The sequence below is a fragment of the Lampris incognitus genome, chromosome 4, assembly GCF_029633865.1.
Source record: "Lampris incognitus isolate fLamInc1 chromosome 4, fLamInc1.hap2, whole genome shotgun sequence".
Classification (NCBI taxonomy): Eukaryota; Metazoa; Chordata; class Actinopteri; order Lampriformes; family Lampridae; genus Lampris; species Lampris incognitus.
Genome location: NC_079214.1, coordinates 39085720 through 39105014, shown reverse-complemented (window position 1 = coordinate 39105014; position 19295 = coordinate 39085720). Strand labels below are relative to the sequence as shown.

The following is a 19295-nucleotide window of genomic DNA, read 5'->3' as shown; positions in this document are numbered from 1 at the left end:
AGAACTGTTCATGTGCAAGGAAGGCAGTTCCGTGCTACATCGGGAGCCATTGCCAAGGACTGGCGAGCAAATGCAGCAGAATACATACTGCTAGAGTTGAGAGCAGTGATAGCAGCTGTGACTCAGAAAGCGAGTGAGAAAACATGGGCAAAGTTCTATAAAAGATTTCTTTAAAAAGTCCTGCTTTTCAAATTCTGGGCTAACTTTTTGTGTTCAGCATATTGAGATCAAAGTATAAATTATTTTGTTTGTTTCATGTGTATACTAAAGCATATACTCATCTCATTGTTGTCCTTTAAGGTCCTAGATATGATTTATTTATTTATTTTAAATAATTTGTTATAGTTTTGGCACAGATAATTATTTTGTGTTCAGTAAGTATATTGTGTTCAATGTATAAAATAAGAAATAAATCTTACATTATTTACAGTTACAGGAATTTTGTTTGTTTCGTGATTAATTTAAGGTATAGGCCCATCTCATGTTTCTACTGGGAACAAACCAAGGTATAAGATCAGAGCATATTTTCTAATTTCCATAAGCTGTCTCAATGTGTCTTTACTGTGAACTCTTACAGAGATATTCATTCACAAGGAGGATTGTGCAATATGACCCAACCAGCTTAAATGCCTATTTCCTTAGGGGGGGGGGGCATGTTTGGGCACTCCCTGTAGCATTTCAGCAACTTGTTTTCCAGGTTGTCCACCCAGGTTGTGATCCCTGAAGGTTCTAGATATGATTTCTGCTAGACAACCCTTTACAACATGTTTTATTCATTCACAAGAAGGATTATGCAATATGACCCAACCAGCTTAAATGACTGTTTTCGTATGGGGGAGGGGCATGTTTGGGCCTTCCCTGTAGCATTTCAGCAACTTGTTTTCCAGGTTGTCCACCCAGGTTGTGATCCCTGAAGGTCCTAGATATGATTTCTGCTAGACAACTCTTTACAACATGTCTGTAAAACCATTTCCTCCGGCTATGTGATATTTATGCAAATTAGCACATACTTAATTATATATGCGTGATTTGCTCTGGTAAAAAATATTTTTGAAAAAACTTCCAATACATTTTTTTGTTTGTCTTAATGTGAGTAATCAACACTGTGATTTTCATGCAGATATCTATTGGTTAAAATTTTAACCCTATCTACCCCTATTGGTTAATGTTCATAGGCCCGGTGAGCAACTTTGGACGCTTCCTGTAGCTTTCCTGCAACTTGTTTTCCGGGTTGTCCACCCAGGTTGTGATCCATGTAGGTCCTAGATATGATTTCTGGAGAACAACCTTTTACAGCGTCCGACCCGTGCAAAAATCAGTTTGCCCCCTGGGTAGCAAGTACATAATTTTCAAGATGGTTGACAGAGACTTGCTGTTGCCTACCCTGCTTTCATTTTCCGTGTTTGCAGTTGATATTCTGTATTGTTTGGTCACCACCACCCTTTCCCACTACTGACTTGGCAGAAAAAATTGCCAATCTACTTTGATCATATTTTTCCTGTTTAGGGCTAATCTGTCAAGTTTTGTGTCATTTTTCACATACAGTACTTAAGAGCGTCAGCTGTCCTATTCTGTGATTCTTAATACAAGATGTGTACAAATTCAGCAACATTTTATGTCTTTTCTCTGCTACTGCTTCATAACTGGGTAACAAGCGACATCCTTCACTTCATCAAAGAAGGTTGAATCAGTTCATCGGATATGTTTCATCACTCAACTAAGTGACCTCTTCAGTCTAAACTGACTGCAGGCATCCCCACCCTTATAAAAACAATGCAGTTGCATAACAGCCGAAACCAGTGACCAGTTTCATATGCAAATATGGGCGTGACCATTAGCTACAGTTTCAATGGCCATGTGTACTACTCACAGAGGATTGGGGAATGTTTGCAATCACAGCATTATAAGAGATGGTGTCAGATTTACTCTTACACCCCCCCCCCCCCAATTCAGGGATGGTCCTTCCCTCTTAACATAGATGGCCTCTATGACTCCGTTCAAACCAGCGGTCCCCCCTATCAAGGATGTGCGCATCCTCATCCTTGAAAGAGTGGCCACTGGCCTGTAGATGGGTGTAGACTGCGGATTCGGGCTTGACATGTTAGCTCTTTTGTCCAAAGGAATTGAATCAAGTGCAACTGAACTTGGTTATATATCCGTGAAGACGTTTCGCCTCTCATTCAAGAGGCCTCATCAGTTCGTGCCTTTCTGACTAGACCAAGCTAGTCTGACTGGCTGGTGATGAAACTCAGATATTTAGCCTCTTTGGAGTCGTTATCAGAGCTATTGATGTCAATGGCTCTTTTTGTGTTCCGATGTTTAGCAACGACAGCCGTTGGAGGTGTTAGTTTCGACTTCGTTAGTGCTCCATTCAGTGGTCATGAGTCGTTGGATCTGTTAGTGACCGACTTTTGTTCTTGGAGGCTAAGCTTTTGAGTCTCCTGGGTAGAGATGAAAGGACAGCATTGTAAGTGGGAGATAGGTGGTGTCGCAGACCTCCTCCTCTGTTGAGGAATGGTTTTTCCAGTTTTACATAGATGGCTTCCTTCACCCCTCTTTCCAACCATCTATCTTCACTGTCCAAAATGTGTATGTTGCTGTCCTCGAAGGAGTGTGTTTCTCCTTTAGGTGTAGATAGACTGCTGAGTCTTGTCCTGAGGAGTTTGGCCTTCTGTGTTGGGCCATCCGTTTGTGTAGTGGTTGTTTGGTTTCTCCTATGTATAGGTCAGTGCAATCCTCATTGCATTGTACAGCATACACCAGCTTGCTTTTCTGGGTGTGTGGTACACAGTCTTTGGGACGAACCAGTTTTTGTCGGAGTGTGTTGCTGGGTTTGAAGTATACCGGGATGCAGTGTTTGTTAAAAATTCTCCTGAGTTTCTCGGAGACCCCAGAAACATACGGGATGACTCTGTTATTCCTTTTGTTCCTCTTCTCCTCATCGCTCACCCGGTTGGTCTTTCTGGAACGTGTTGCAGTTTTCACAAAGGTCCAACTGGGGTAGCCGCAGGTTTTTAGAGCTTCCCTCAGGTGTTTGTGTTCTTTCCGTTGGGCCTGAGTGCTGCTGGGCACATTATCAGCTCTGTGTTGCAGAGTTCTGATGACGCCCAGTTTGTGTTCCAGAGGGTGGTGTGATTCGTAAAGTAGATATTGGTCTGTGTGTGTAGGTTTCCTGTAAATCCCAATGTGGAGGCTCCTGTCTTCCCCAATGTGGACGTCACAGTCCAACAAGGGCAAACTGTTGTTCTTTACATCTTCCCTTGTGAACTTAATGTTCTTGTCCACTGAGTTGATGTGTTTGGTAAACGCTTGCACCTCTTGTGTTTGGATTTTGACCCATGTGTCATCCACATATCTGAACCAGTGGCTCGGAGGTGTTCCTCTGAAGGAGTTCAGGGCCCTGTGTTCTACCTCTTCCATATATAAGTTGGCCACAATGGGAGATACTGGTTAAGATGTTGGTTATATGTTTGGCAATGTTTTACATGACCGAGTTTATGCTGCGACGATGGGCCTGAGGGGGGGCTCCATCTTTATGGATCTTAGGGAGTCCATATATGCATGGAATGTTTTCTTGTGGGTATCTTACAATGCCGTCCTTTCATCTCTACCCAGGAGACTCAAAAGCTTAGCCTCCAAGAACAGTCAGTCATTAACGGCTCCAACGACTCATGACCACTAAATGGAGTACTAACGAAGTCGAAACTAACACCTCCAACGACTGTCGTTGCTAAACATCGGAACACAAAAGAGCCGTTGACATCAATAGCTCTGATAATGACTCCAAAGAGGCTAAATATCTAAGTTTCATCACCAGCCAGTCAGACTAGCTTGGTCTAGTCAGAAAGGTACGAACTGATGAAGCCCCTTGGATGAGAGGCGAAACGTCTTCACGGATATATAACCAAGTCCAGTTGCACTTGATTCATTCCTTTGGATAACCATGACCTGGATGAATGAGAACATTCACAGACATGTTAGCTCTTTTGTGTTGTGCCATCCTCTTGACCAGCATCTCTTTAGTTTCCCCAACATACAAGTCACTGCAATCCTCCTGGCACTTAACAGCGTACACTATATTGCTCTGTTTGTGTCAGGGGACCTGATCCTTGGGGTGAACCAACTTATGGTGCAGCGTGTTTTGGGGTTTGAAAGCAAATGAGATGCTGTGTTTAGAAAATACGGGCCTCAACTTTTCCGACCCTCCTGCCACATACGGAATCACCACTGGTTTACACTTAGGCAGCTGTTGTCCTCTCCTCTCTTCGATTGGCTGGTGCACTTTTTGGGCGTCTTCCTGACTTTGACAAAAACCCAGTTAGGATAACCACACTTCACCAAGGCTTGTTTAATGTGGGATTTCTCCCTTTCCCTGGCCACTGTGTCATGAGGACGTTGTCAGCTTGGTGGTACAGCATGACTCCCAGTTTGTGCTCCAGTGAATGATGAGTCAAATCTTAAGTACTGATCAGTATGTGTTGGTTTATGATAAACATCAACAATCAAATGTTCCCCCCCATTACTCCTAAGAGTAAATCTGTCGCCATCTTACAATGCTGTGATTGCAAGCATTCCCAGATCCTCTGTGAATAATGCACATGGCCGTTGAAATTGTAGTTGATGGTCATGCCCATATTTGCATATAAAACTGGTCATTGGTTTCGGTCGTTATGCCACTGTATTGTTTAATAAGAGTAGGGGTCTGCAGTCAGTGTAGACTGAAGAGGTCACTTAGATGGGTGATGAAATGTATCTGTCAATAAATGTATCCAGATGAGCTGATTCAACCTTCTTTGATTTTTCTTACCTAGATTATTGAGTATGCATAAAGACATTTCTCACTTCAGTAATTTGATTTAAGGCAATAGGCATGTATGCTCTGCTGATAATTTGGGAAATATTCAACCATTATGCTTACCTTGGGTTTTAAGTAATTGCACAATGAACCTAGACATTTAAGGGTATAGACAGACTATAATATCAGAATATTCTTTTGTGTGACTTGGGTTCAATCAAGATAGGCAGAGTAATTTTAATACAAGATTTACAGCTTTAGTGTTTACCATTATATCACTTTCACTTCCTGTCAGCTGGGCGAGTAAGGATCTTGTATGGCACCTCATGCTGGAGAAGGACAAGAGCTACACCAGGGATGTCCATGTGATGGAGAAACATCCCCATCTCCAGCCCAAAATGAGGGCCGTTCTTTTGGACTGGCTCATGGAGGTCTGTATCATTCCCTGGATCTCCTTACCACAACCCAACATCTCTTTCACCTGGATCATGAGCCAGATGCGATTTTTTAAAAAAAATTTTTTTTACACCTTTCCTTCCAGCTTTTCAATTGAATTTGGAGCCCTATTTTTTCTATATTTTGACAATAAGCCAACATTTTACTCAAACACTTCTGAAACATGCACACTCCATCCTCCTTAGTTGGTAGGGTTAATAGAAATCTACATTCTCCCTTTTGGCAAGCACCGCCAGAGCTCCTCCAATTATGAACAAAACTCCATCTCTTACCAAAGCTGAACTGCAGCAAATTTTCCAATGTAAAAGTTTAATGGCCTATTTTAGTCAAATACTACTCTAATAAAATAAAACATACATTTTCATAGGTCTACAGTTACTTTATGTTGTGAATTTAGTCCAAAAATTCACATTATTCATTTTTTTGATGTATTGGTCATGAAGCACAATTGCTCCATGTCACGTGAGACTGACACGATGCCTGGGAGGGGGTATACTTAATTTTGAAGGTGTGTATATTTATGTGAAGAACGGGAACTCGAGTCGGGTGGTTGGATTGAGCACCTGCTAATTTGTGTGTGTGATATCCATGCGTTATAATTTCTCCGCTCACAATTACAGATATTTCTTTTATTAAGGACTTCTGAAGATTTATAAAAACTAGAACCAAATCCAAATATTACCCACAACCACCATTCTTGGAAAATAAATGTAATACAGAGGAACCAATTTATCTAATTTCTGTGATAACTATATACCTTGAATGTGTGAATTTTGTGTTTTCTGATTATCTGCTGTGATTGGAGAAATCGCAGACAGTAATCCGGGCCCGAATCAATAATCTATCATTTGCTCCTTGCTTGTGTGAAAACAAACACTGCTTTAAATTATTTTTTTGCTTTGATTGAGCAGCATATAAATCGTGGTTGGTTTTAGATAAAAAATACCAGATATTTGGATACCTGGCTGACCTCTCCGTCCAGACCCAGAGAAACATTAGAAAAGTGGACTGTCCGATTTAAAAACCAATGACTCGGAAATGTGAAGTGGTTAGCTGCTGAGTAGAGAATAAAAGTTTACATTCCTTCCCAAACGATACTTAGATTTGCCGTACATGTATGGTGAACATCAGTGAATACACCGTCTGATGTACGCACTTTGAGGCAGAACACACACACCTGATGCATTATTTGAAAAATATATAGAGGGCATCCGGGTAGCGTGCCATTGCCTACCAACACAGGGATCTTGGGTTTGAATCCCCTTGAGGCAAATTGGTAATTTGTGATATTGGGCTATACAAATAAAATTGACTTGACTCAACGCATCTTCATCTTGGTGTGCTGTAGAGCATGATAGTTCAACTGCTAACACTAACTGTTTTATACTGACACTTGGTGCGTATTGATGCACAAATTATGAAATAATTTCATCCAAAGTTCATTCAGAGGATTTCTTCCTAGTGAATTGTTTACATCTTAAGTAGGAAGGAATTCAGGTGGAATGATGTAATGGTCTGGATGTAACTAAAGCCGGTGTGAACATCAGAACTGAGTTTGTGTTCTCTCTGCCTGCTTTTTTGTCTACCTTGCCATTAAAAAAATATCCCTTATTCTTAATGTGCTATTGGACAGGGGAGCCCCTACTGTTGGTATTAAAGCCTTTGTGAACAGGTCACGTAAAGGTGTGGAATAACTTATCTTGCTTACCTGCCAATGTTATTCCATGTCACTCATGTTTTAACCTAGTTTTATTCACCTTAAAGAATGTAAAGTGAAAGTTTATATTTACAAAAAGGTGCAAGAAAAGGAAAAATCCTCTCGTGTAAAAGGTTTTAAATCAGAGAGTGTGACGCCTTCCCGTTGTTGGGGAGATGGAAGTCAACTGAGACGTACACTTCTTTGGCCTTAAGCGCCTCAATGAGTCAGCAGTAGCGCATTAGCCAACCAGTGTTTTTACTTTTTGTAGTACTTCAAGTTCACATACAGAATTCTGACATGATAGTAAATTATTAAATCATTGTGTATTAATGAGGGCAAAAAAGCCAAATATAGTATCATGTTCTAAGTTGCCCAGATAAACCCACTAGCCATGCAAATGCTGTCTCTTGGCATTAAAGGCATGATCTGTTCTATTCAGCCTCAAGTTGGGAGGTATAAATCTGTGTACAAAATAGTTCTTTTTTTTTTTTGTGTGTGGGGTTATGTGTTCTAGGTGAGTGAGGTGTACAAACTGCACCGGGAGACATACCACCTGTCCCAGGACTACTTTGATCGCTTCATGGCCACGCAGAGCAATGTCTTCAAGTCAACACTGCAACTCATAGGCATCACCTGCCTTTTCATTGCTGCTAAAGTGGAGGTAAATTGATTAAATTCTACCCTGTGAAATTTATTGATGAGGTCCACGGAATAATACCGTTGAGAATTTGAGAGGTGGACATAAAAGATGTTTTCATACTAGCTGTTGTGAGTGTTCTTTGACTTAGTTGGGGCAACGGGAAATACATTTTGGCTTTCACATTGTGGTGGCCAGTGATACAGAGAAATAGCAAAAAAAGTCAATGAGACGAGGATCCTTCAAAATAAGACTTATTGACGTATCAACAAAGTCTGAGTCAGGTCTGCAGAGTGACTCAGACTTTGTTGATACGTCAATAAAGTCTTATTTTGAAGGATCCTCGTCTCATTGACTTTTTTTGCAATTTCTCTGTATCACTGGCCACCACAACATCTTGCTGAAAGTTGATTTTTCATTCATAGATGGTATACATAGTATATATTTAGTGCCAGTCATTAAAGACAAAGCTGGTAAAGCATGTAGCCTAGATAACTACAGGCCTATAGCTCTAGCCAGTATACTATCAAAAGTCCTAGAAAGAATCCTGCTGGATAGAGTGCATGAATTTATCAACTCCATGGATAACCAGTTTGGTTTTAAAGTTAAATATGGCACTGACTTATGTATATATGCCTTAAAGGAAATTATTAACAAATATAGAGGCCAAAACTCATCAGTTCTTATGTGTTTTATTGATGCTTGTAAAGCTTTTGATCGTGTTAAAATGGAAATTTGTTTGTTAAATTGAGTCAAAGAGGGGTGCCGAAATACATTGTGAGAATTCTGGCTTATTGGTATGCCCACCAGACTATGCAAGTAAAATGGGGTAATAGCATTTCAGCTCCATTTGGTGTTAGCAATGGTGTCAGGGGAATTCTGTCTCCAGTTCTCTACAATTTATATACTGATGATTTGTCCAAGCAGTTGAAATCCTGTAACACTGGGTGCATGATTGGTGATACCTTGGTAAACCATATTATGTATGCAGATGACCTTGTCATTCTTAGTCCCTGTAGCGCTGGTCTCCAGCAGCTCCTTAATATATGTTCTGTGTATGGTGTGGAGCATGATATTAAATACAGTGCTAGTAAGAGTATTGTCATGATCTGCAGAACCAAAGAGGTCAGTTATCTAAAATTCCCTGATTTTAAATTGTCTGATACTAATCTTGTGGTATGTAATAAGGTGAAATATCTTGGGCACTATATTACTGAACAAATGACAGATGATGATATTTATAGGCAATGCCGCATGATGTATGCACAAGCAAACATGATCTCACGCAAGTCTGGTATGTGTTCAGTTAGCGTGACGATGTCTGTTCAGAGCATATTGTACAACACTCTATACTGCACACCTGTGGTCAAACTACAAAAAAGCAAGCTTACAGAGGCTTCGAGTAGCTTATAATGATGCAATGAGAATACTACTAAAAGGACACCTAGATGGTATAGTGCAAGTGAAATGTTCGTGGCTGCAGGAGTCCATACCTTTCAGGCTCTTCTAAGAAATCCCGTATACATTTATTTGCTGGCTCAGTGACTCTGATAATGTAATCATCAAGGGTTTAACTAATATAAGATTCAGTGCCACATGCTACCAGTCCCAGCAGTGGGACCACTGTTATAGCTGCCTTCTTATAAGACACTGATGTGTTCCATTTGTGTTATTTTATTGTGTTTACTCTGTGTATTGTCAAGGGTTTGTCTTTTACCTATTTGTCTTTGTCTTATGGACCCTGAGTCTGCAATAAAGTTTTGAATTGAATATACACTACCGTTGAAAAGTTTGGGATCACCCAAACAATTTTGTGTTTTCCATGAAAAGTCACACTTATTCACCACCATATGTTGTGAAATGAATAGAAAATAGAGTCAAGACATTGACAAGGTTAGAAATAATGATTTGTATTGGAAATAAGATTTTTTTTACATCAAACTTTGCTTTCGTCAAAGAATCCTCCATTTGCAGCAGTTACAGCATTGCAGACCTTTGGCATTCTAGCTGTTAATTTGTTGAGGTAATCTGGAGAAATTGCACCCCACGCTTCCAGAAGCAGCTCCCACAAGTTGGATTGGTTGGATGGGCACTTCTTTGAGCAGATTGAGTTTCTGGAGCATCACATTTGTGGGGTCAATTAAACGCTCAAAATGGCCAGAAAAAGAGAACTTTCATCTGAAACTCGACAGTCTATTCTTGTTCTTAGAAATGAAGGCTATTCCATGTGAGAAATTGCTAAGAAATTGAAGATTTCCTACACCGGTGTGTACTACTCCCTTCAGAGGACAGCACAAACAGGCTCTAACAGGTACTATTTAATGAAGATGCCAGTTGGGGACCTGTGAGGCGTCTGTTTCTCAAACTAGAGACTCTAATGTACTTATCTTCTTGCTCAGTTGTGCAACGCGGCCTCCCACTTCTTTTTCTACTCTGGTTAGAGCCTGTTTGTGCTGTCCTCTGAAGGGAGTAGTACACACCGGTGTAGGAAATCTTCAATTTCTTAGCAATTTCTCGCATGGAATAGCCTTCATTTCTAAGAACAAGAATAGACTGTCGAGTTTCAGATGAAAGTTCTCTTTTTCTGGCCATTTTGAGCGTTTAATTGACCCCACAAATGTGATGCTCCAGAAACTCAATCTGCTCAAAGAAGTGCCCATCCAACCAATCCAACTTGTGGGAGCTGCTTCTGGAAGCGTGGGGTGCAATTTCTCCAGATTACCTCAACAAATTAACAGCTAGAATGCCAAAGGTCTGCAATGCTGTAATTGCTGCAAATGGAGGATTCTTTGACGAAAGCAAAGTTTGATGTAAAAAAAATCTTATTTCAAATACAAATCATTATTTCTAACCTTGTCAATGTCTTGACTCTATTTTCTATTCATTTCACAACATATGGTGGTGAATAAGTGTGACTTTTCATGGAAAACACAAAATTGTTTGGGTGATCCCAAACTTTTGAACGGTAGTGTATATGATAGATGTCAATGTCATTAGCTGCCAATGTGATCACATTGGCAGCTGATGAGTGTGTGATGCATGAAAAAAGCTTGTACTGAAATGCATTAAACTTTTTTTTTCCTACATCTTTCTTAATATTCCGCTCCTCATTTGTTGAGCACGTTTATCAACACCATTGATGGTTTCCGGAAAAAAAACGCTATAGTTTCAAACCTCAGTGCATCTTAGAGCCGCCCAGCACAAATCAGTAACAGATTCACAGGAAAATTTGGGGCCATAATGGTTTGCTCACAGGCACCTTGATAGTAATCGCTGGTTGTGGGGATTTAAACCATTGGCTATCATCCACATAGCTCAACGCCCACTTGATTAGATTTTCGCTCTAGCTCATTGAGTTGGACACGTATGTTTTTGCTGAATGGTTTTGCCATTTTTTATTTCCTCCCAATCTCCCAGGAGATGTACCCTCCCAAGGTGCATCAGTTTGCTTATGTCACAGATGAGGCCTGCACTGAGGATGAGATTCTCAGTATGGAGCTCATCATAATGAAGGTAGGAGATACACACAGATCATGTATCTAGAGATTTGGAAGGAATCATTTTATTTTGTGTTCCTATTGTTGGTTATACATGTGTGCGTATTTGCTTTGAAATCAGAATGTGTTTATTAGCCAAGATAGTTTTCACAGACAATTTGGTGGGTTGCTCAAATAAGATGTAGGATGTAACATGGCATGGCCTATATACCACTATCTGTCTATCTCTGAAGAGTTGAGGGGGATAATAGAGATGTGCGATTGATGTAACTTGTGCCTCTTCCTCATTTCCCCTTTGATGTAGGAGCTAAAATGGAGTCTTAGCCCTCAGACTCCCATCTCCTGGTTGAACATTTACATGCAGATGGCCTACCTGAAAGAGACCGAGGAGCTGCTCATCCCTAGATACCCTCAAGCAACATTCACACAGATCGCTGAGGTATGCCCTGTTTCACACACACACACACACACACAAACTAAATCCAACTTCACTTAAAACTGAGATTCTGTTGTATCAAATATTGAATATTAGCAGTTAGCAGCCCCCCCACCACACACACACACACACCCATACGGTGGTGCTTGAAAGTTTGTGAACCCTTTAGAATTTTCTACATTTCTGCATAAATATGACCTAAAACATCATCAGATTTTCACACAAGTCCTCAAGTAGATAAAGAGAACACAATTAAACAAATGAGATGATTTATTTATTGAGGAAAATGATCCAATATTACATATCTGTGAGTGGCAGAAGTATGTGAACCTCTAGGATTAGCACTTAATTTGAAGGTGAAATTAATCAGGTGTTTTCATCAATGGGATGACAATCAGGTGTGAGTGGGTGCCCTGTTTGATTTAAATAACAGGGATCTATCAAAGTCTGATCTTCACAACACATGTTTGTGGAGGTGTATCATGGCAAGAACAAAGATTTCTGAGGACCTCAGAAAAGTGTTGTTGATGTTCATCAGGCTGGAAAAGGTTACAAAACCATCTCTAAAGAGTTTGGACTCCACCAATCCATAGTCAGACAGATTGTGTGTACAAATGGAGGAAATTCAAGACCATTGTTACCCTCCTCAGGAGTGGTTGACCATCAAAGATCACTCCAAGACCAAGGCGTGTAATAGTCGGCCAGGTCACAAAGGAACCCAGGGTAACTTCTAAGCAACTAAAGGCCTCTCACTTTGGCTAATGTTAATGTTCATGAGTCCACCATCAGGAGAACACTAAACAACAATGGTGTGCATGGCAGGGTTGAAAGGAGAAAGCCACTGCTGTCCAAAAAGAACATTGCTGCCCATCTGCAGTTTGCTAAAGATCATGTGGACAAGCCAGAAGGCTATTGGAAAAATGTTTTGTGGACAAATGAGACCAAAATAGAACTTTGTGGTTTAAATGAGAAGCGTTATGTTTGGAGAAAGGAAAATACGGCATTCCAGCATAAGAACCTTATCCCATCTGTGAAACATGGTGGTGGTAGTGTCATAGTTTGTGCCTGTTTTGCTACATCTGGACCAGGACAGCTTGCCATCATTGATGGAACAATGAATTCTGAATTATACCAGCAAATTCTTAAGGAAAATGTCAGGACACCTGTCTGAACTGAATCTCAAGAGAATCTGGGTCATGCAGCAAGACAACGACCCTAAGCACACAAGTCGTTCTACCAAAGAATGGTTAAAGAAGAATAATGTTTTGGAATGGCCAAATCATAGTCCTGACCTTAATCCAATCGAAATGTTGTGGAAGGACCTGAAGCGAGCAGTTCATGTGAGGAAACCCACCAACATCCCAGAGTTGAAGCTGTTCTGTACAGAGGAATGGGCTAAAATTCCTCCAAGCCGATATGCAGGACTGATCAACAGTTACCAGAAACGTTTAGTTGCAGTTATTGCTGCAACTAAAGCAAAGGTTCACATACTTTTGCCACTCAGATATGTAATATTGGATCATTTTCCTCAATAAATAAATGACCAAGTATGATATTTTTGTCTCATTTTTTTCATTGGGTTCTCTTTTTTTTTTTTAGGTCATATTTATGCAGAAATATAAAAAATTCTAAAGGGTTCACAAACTTTCAAGCACCACTGTACTTAGAAGCACTGAATAAGTAGAAACCTGTGGTTTTTCAGTGGTGCTTTCTTTCTCATTTTCTTCTGAATATGACACCCCCCTCCCCCAACAATACCGAAAGATCAGCAGATGAAGCCTTTTCTCAGCAGTGATTAACAGACAATAGCAGTCAGCTCACTGAAGATTGATGTTAAACTGGGACAGTCAGAATTCTTTCATTCAGAAAAAACAGTTTCTTATAATTATTGCTTTCTGACTGGATATCTGGGTTCATGGCCAGAGAGGTGCTTTTAGCATATAATGGTTCACTGTGACTTAGAAAAAACTGATCGATAGGTGTTTCCTTTTTTAAATCACAGAAAATAAATTGATTTAGAAACACTAGTAATGTCTTTTCCTATAATTGGTGGTGTTCAAAAGGGGTGGGGCAGTGTGTTGAGGTTAGCCTCAACCTTTTCAAATCATGATTAAAACTCATTGTCATTGGTCAATATGAGAGGTTATTGTCTGCTTTGAATTTTGTAATCTTCCACTGGCACAGTGGCTCTGTGGTGAGCACTATTGCCTTACAGCACAAAGGTCCTGGGTTAAAAACCTAACTGGGCCCTTCTCTGTAGAGTTTGCATATTCTCCCTTTGTTCACGTTTCCTCTAGGCACTTCAGTTTTGCCCACACCAAAAAGACATGCATGTTGGGTTACTACTCCTGCCATTACCCTTGACTGCAGCACTGGCCTTAGAGTTGGAGTTGATCCCCAGTTGCTGCCCTTTGGGCTACCCACTGATCTTAAATCGTTAGGATGGGTTAAATACAGAATAGGTCTAATTTCCCCATCGGGATCAATAAAGTAACTTAAAAAAATACATTATAAATTAACTTCCAATACTGAGGGTAGATGGTTTGATGTTGTTTGATGTTGTTCATTAAATGTTTCAAAGTACCACTGTCTGGCAGTACTGACTCTTAACTTTATAGGTGTTTCCTGCCATCCTCTTCTTTTTGTCTTTGTCTCTGGGTATTAATACCTTAAATATTTTCCTGCCTGCTGTTTTTTAAAGACAAATTGTCCCTTTTGCCTATGGACAAACTCTTGACATTATTTTTCTTTTGTGTTTGTCATTTCCACAGCTGCTGGATCTATGTATGTTGGATGTGCACAGTCTTGAGTTCTCTAATGGGGTTCTTGCTGCATCTGCCTTGTTCCATTTCTCTTCCTTGGAGCTAGTGGAGAGTGTTTCAGGTAAAGTGACCCCATATTTGTCTGGACAGAAATGATTCCTTCCCTGTTTGGTTGATATGACAACATAGGCTGGTTAGATGGTTAGAAAAGTGTCTGTTCAACAGTTATCCCTTTAACCGCTGAATGAACACCTTCCTATCAAGATGGTGCCAGGGATGGCAGCCTCGGTACAGCACTCTCTAGTACTTTTTTTGTTTTTGTTTATTCTGTTTGTGTCTGGCTATTGAAACCCGATTACTTTCACTAGAGAAGAACTGCATAACATAAGCAGTTAACTTCAGATAGTTTTTCACTAGTTTTCACAAACCCGGAAAGTTTTTTCGAGATTGTAGTTGGAGGAACAGCGGCCCTCTGTGAGATATGGAGGCGACACAGGTGGGGGAAGTGGGCTACTGCGCTGGCGAGGCTCCGACAATGGGGATTTTATTACGCATTCCCAGCAAGTCACCTGGTGAATCTCCATCCCATGCCCAAAAAATTGGATGAGCTCCTTCTCAATGGGATGAACAATGACTGCATCTTCTGGTGCCCTTTGTTTCACTGAAACCTGGCTCAGCGAATCCACCTCTGACAGCGGATTACATCTGCCGGGCTTCCACCTACACTGAGCAGATTGCGTTATGGCGCTATCAGGGAAAGCGAAGGGTGGAGGAATTTGCTTCTACATAAATGAAGATTGACGTACAGATGTCACAGTAAATACTGCAGCCTGACATTCACTGCGGGAGTTTTCATCCTTCATACTGGTTGGTGTTTATATTCTACCCCAGGCCAGCGTGAATGGCACACTGCAAACCCTGGCTGAAGATTACCAGCTTGGAAGAAAAACATACGGATTCACTTTTCATAATCCTCGGGGATTTTAACAGAGCAAAATTAAACTACAAACTACCAAAATACAGACAGCATATTAATTGTCCCACCAGAGAAAATAACACACTGGACCATTGCTACACAATTCTTAAAGAGGCATATCACCCTGTCCGTCGGCCAGCTTTGGGAGATTCTGATCACTGCTTGGTTCATCTTATTCCAACCAGGTAGAAACTAAATTCTGCAAAGCCTGTGGTTAAAACAGTGAAGAAATGGACCAGCGAAGCAAAGCAGGAACTGCAACACTGTTTGACTGCAGCGATTGAAGTGTATTTGAAACTGCAACTAGCAACCTGGACGAACTAACTGACACTGTGACATCTTACATCAGCTTTTGTGAAGACATGTACCTACCAAGACCTTCTGCACATACAACAATAACAAGCCATGGTTCACAGCCAAACTAAGATGACTTCGGCAGACCAAGCAGGATACCTACAGCAGTGAGGATAGAGTCTTGTACAAGCAGGCCAGAAATTCCCTGACAAAGGAGATCAGAGTGGCTAAAAGAAGCCACACTGAAAAGGTGAAAAACAGGTTTTCAACCAACAGCCCTGTGTCAGTGTGGAGGGCCCTGCAAGACATCACAAACTATAGAAGACCATACCCCCATGCTGAGGCAAACATAGACCTGACTGATGACCTGAATGTCTTCAATTGCAAGTTTGAGAGAGACCAATTTACACACCCCACCAAACCAAGCCCAATGACAACAGCCCCCATCACACCTCTGGCAACCCCTCTGCTCTCCCCCCCAATACTCAGGCTACACTCAAGATACATGTAGAGGATGTGAACCGGCTTTTCCAGAGATAGAAGACCAGGAAAGCACCGGGTCCTTAGTGTCCCCCCCATCCTGTCTTAAACCCTGTGCTGACCAACTGGCTCCAATCTTCACGCAGATCTAAAACAGATCCTCGGAGCTGTATGAAGTCCACTCCTGCTTCAAACGCTCCATCATCCCGGTCCCAAAGAAATCCTCCATTACAGGACCGAATGACTACAGGCCTGCCGCTCTGACGTCTAGTCATGAAGAGTTTCAAATGACTGGTGTTGGCCCACCTGAAGAACGACACAGGACAGCTGCTGGACTCCTTGCAGTTTGCCTACTGGGCAAACAGGTCAGTAGATGATGTAGTCAACACGGGACTGCACTACATCCTGCAACACCTAGACTGCCCAGCGATATATGCAAGGATTTTGTTTGTGGATTTCAGCTCGGCATTCAACACCATCATTCCAGAAACTTTCCCAGCTCACTGTATCCCCCGCTATCTGTCAGTGGATCACCAGCCTCCTGCCAGGCAGGAAAACAACAGGTGAGGCTGGGGGAAGTCACTTAAGGTATATGGAGAGTCAGCACTGGTGCTCCCCAGGGATGTGTCCTCTCCCTACTGTTTTTTCCCTCTACACCTATGATTGCACCTCCAAGGACCCAACTGTTAACGTACTGAAGTTTGCAGATGACACTACGGTCATCGAACTCATCCAGGATGGCGACAAGTCTGCATATCAGTGGGAGGTTGAATGGCTGGTGCTCTGGTGTAGTTAGAACTAGTGCTGCACGATTAATCGCAATCACGATGTCAGCCTATGGAATTATATAACCGTAAAAGGCTGCAATTTAATTAAATAGTAAAATGTGCGTGTGTGAATGTCTGTTTGTGTGCAGTCTGCATATCTATGCCCATAATTAAGAGATGACCAATCAGTCTCTGTTTAGGCAGTGAAGTTTGTGCAGACTATGGTCACATGACTATCTGGTGTGCTGTATGCAGACCAGAAAGAAGGAAAAAATTGATACCGACGACAGCAAGTAGGTTAATGCTGATGAACTGGTGGCCAAAAAAAAAAGACCTCTGTTATGTGGCGATATTTTGGATCCAAGATCAGCGACATTGAGCAGAAAAAGGTACTGTGTAAAACATGCAAAATGAAAGTCGCTACATGTCACGGCAACACGACAAGTTTGTATTATTTGTATATGTATAAATTTGTTTATTATATCGCAATCGCAATTGCAAATCACAATATTGGCCACAATAATTGCAATATGAGTTTTTCACCAAATCTTTTTCTGTGTGAATGATGTCTGCACGTGCTAGAAGCTGTTGTGAATCGCTGTCAAATTCCTCATGTGCATGCACACAAGGACAATTAGTCCATGGGCCAGAGCCCAAAATTTCCTATTTCGGTACACTCAAGGTGGCAAAACTTACTTATAATTTTTGAAAGGATCCATGTCTGTAGATGATATTTTGGTATGATAACCATTCCTGAGTGGCAGCTGTATCACAGTTATCAGCTCATGAAGTTAACCACCCCCTAAAGTAAATTGCATTTTAGACGCTGGTGCATATCCTGGTTTAGCCTCATGGTCAGGACATTTTTCAATGTTCTATAATATTGTCTTTGGTATCATTTTAAAGGGGACCTTCTTAGCTTTCATTCAAGCCCTGTTGTGGATATTTCTCCCTTGAGCTCTTCAACCCGTCAATAACACACATCTTTCTGCAATGTTCGCCTAAACTATATACTTTCTTTTAGCCCTGTGGCATCTAGGAATATCAGGGACACAAAACACAAAAACTGGAATACTCACAGGACTGTAAAGATTCAGGAAATGTATAATATACCCATACTATTTCATTGTGTGAGGTGATTGTGAACCTTAAATTAGAAGGGCATTATTACTAAGAAACTAACTAGACCAAAGCCAGTTAGTCCATGGGTCAGACCAGATATCGATATCACCCAAGGTGACACAACTTCACTGGTGCCATTTTATTTGGTACACTAACGGAAGTAAAATAATACATGATAACCTTTCCAAATGAGCAGCTATTTCATTTTTCTTTCAGGAAACCTGTTTCTGTGCCTCTCACGATTGTGTATTTGCCCAGATTTTTACAAATATAGCATTTCAACACCCCTGGTACTGATTAGCCTAGCTTAAACTCTGGGACAGTTCTTAGTTGGCCAACAACCAAGGATAACCAGTACTGTGTACTTCCATTCATTGTGCTAAGCTAGGCTAACGTGCAGCCAGATAGCTTTCTACTAAACACATATAGAGGAAACTGGTATCTATCTTCTTGTCTCACTCTGGAGAAGATTGTAAGCTAATTTCCCATAATGTTAGCATGTTCTTTTAATGTATATGTTAATATGATTAGTTAAAGTGGCTAAGAGGAACTTTCATCTTGTGTTGATTTTAGCGGCCTCATGTGGACAAAAAACAGCTGTTGCATAGCAACTAGGTAATGTATCTATTTGTGGCTATGTAAGATAAATAATGATAATATGACGCTGGTGAAGCAAAGTAAACTTTGTTTTAGTAGTGTTCATACACCTAAGTTACATGTATTTGTTTGTATGTGGCAGGTGAAAACTGACTGAATATGGCCACTGGTGAACAAGCAAGTTTTTACCCAATACCAAAGCGCCCACGGGTGGAGTGCATTATCCACTGTTCTGATGATACAGATAAGCTGGTTTCACTACAAAGTGTCGACTCATGGAGAACTCTGCTCAGGGCAGCTCAGATACGAAATCATGCACCAGTTTTGAAACTGGCAAAAGACATTCCTGAGGGACAGATTCCAGCAATCTACTACCACAGAAAGTGTCGCAGTATCTTCACTATGAAGCAAATTCTTGATGGCCTCCTTGCAAAAGAAAAGAAAAGTTGTGTCTCTGCTGAAGAGAAACAATCTAAGAGAGTAGCTCGACATGCTCGAAGTACATCTAGGACTTATGATGCAGAGTGCATATTTTGTCAGAAAACAGCAAATATTCCAAGAGATAGAATACGAGAGAAGTACTGGTGCAGTGTCGAGAACTGCGAGCTGATGCAAAGATCAGGAGTGCAGCCACAAAGAAAAGGGACAGCAGAATCCTTGCCATTGTGAGTAGAGACCTTGTAGCAGCTGAAGGGCACTACCACAGGTCATGCTATAGACTTTACACCAAAGAAGAGGTTTCCAAAGGAGAGGTTGCCAGCAATGAAGATGATGATG

The 19295-nt window shown here is 41.1% G+C and overlaps 1 protein-coding gene across 1 annotated transcript in view; it reads left to right on the top strand.

Annotated features, from left to right (window-relative positions):
• ccne1 (cyclin E1) overlaps positions 1-19295 on the top strand; it is a 41815-nt gene that overhangs the window by 7645 nt on the left and 14875 nt on the right. The window contains exons 6-10 of the mRNA XM_056278920.1: positions 5091-5226; positions 7465-7611; positions 11005-11100; positions 11389-11523; positions 14292-14403. Coding sequence (XP_056134895.1) covers positions 5091-5226; positions 7465-7611; positions 11005-11100; positions 11389-11523; positions 14292-14403 — 626 coding nt within the window. The remainder of the gene's footprint in view (positions 1-5090; positions 5227-7464; positions 7612-11004; positions 11101-11388; positions 11524-14291; positions 14404-19295) is intronic.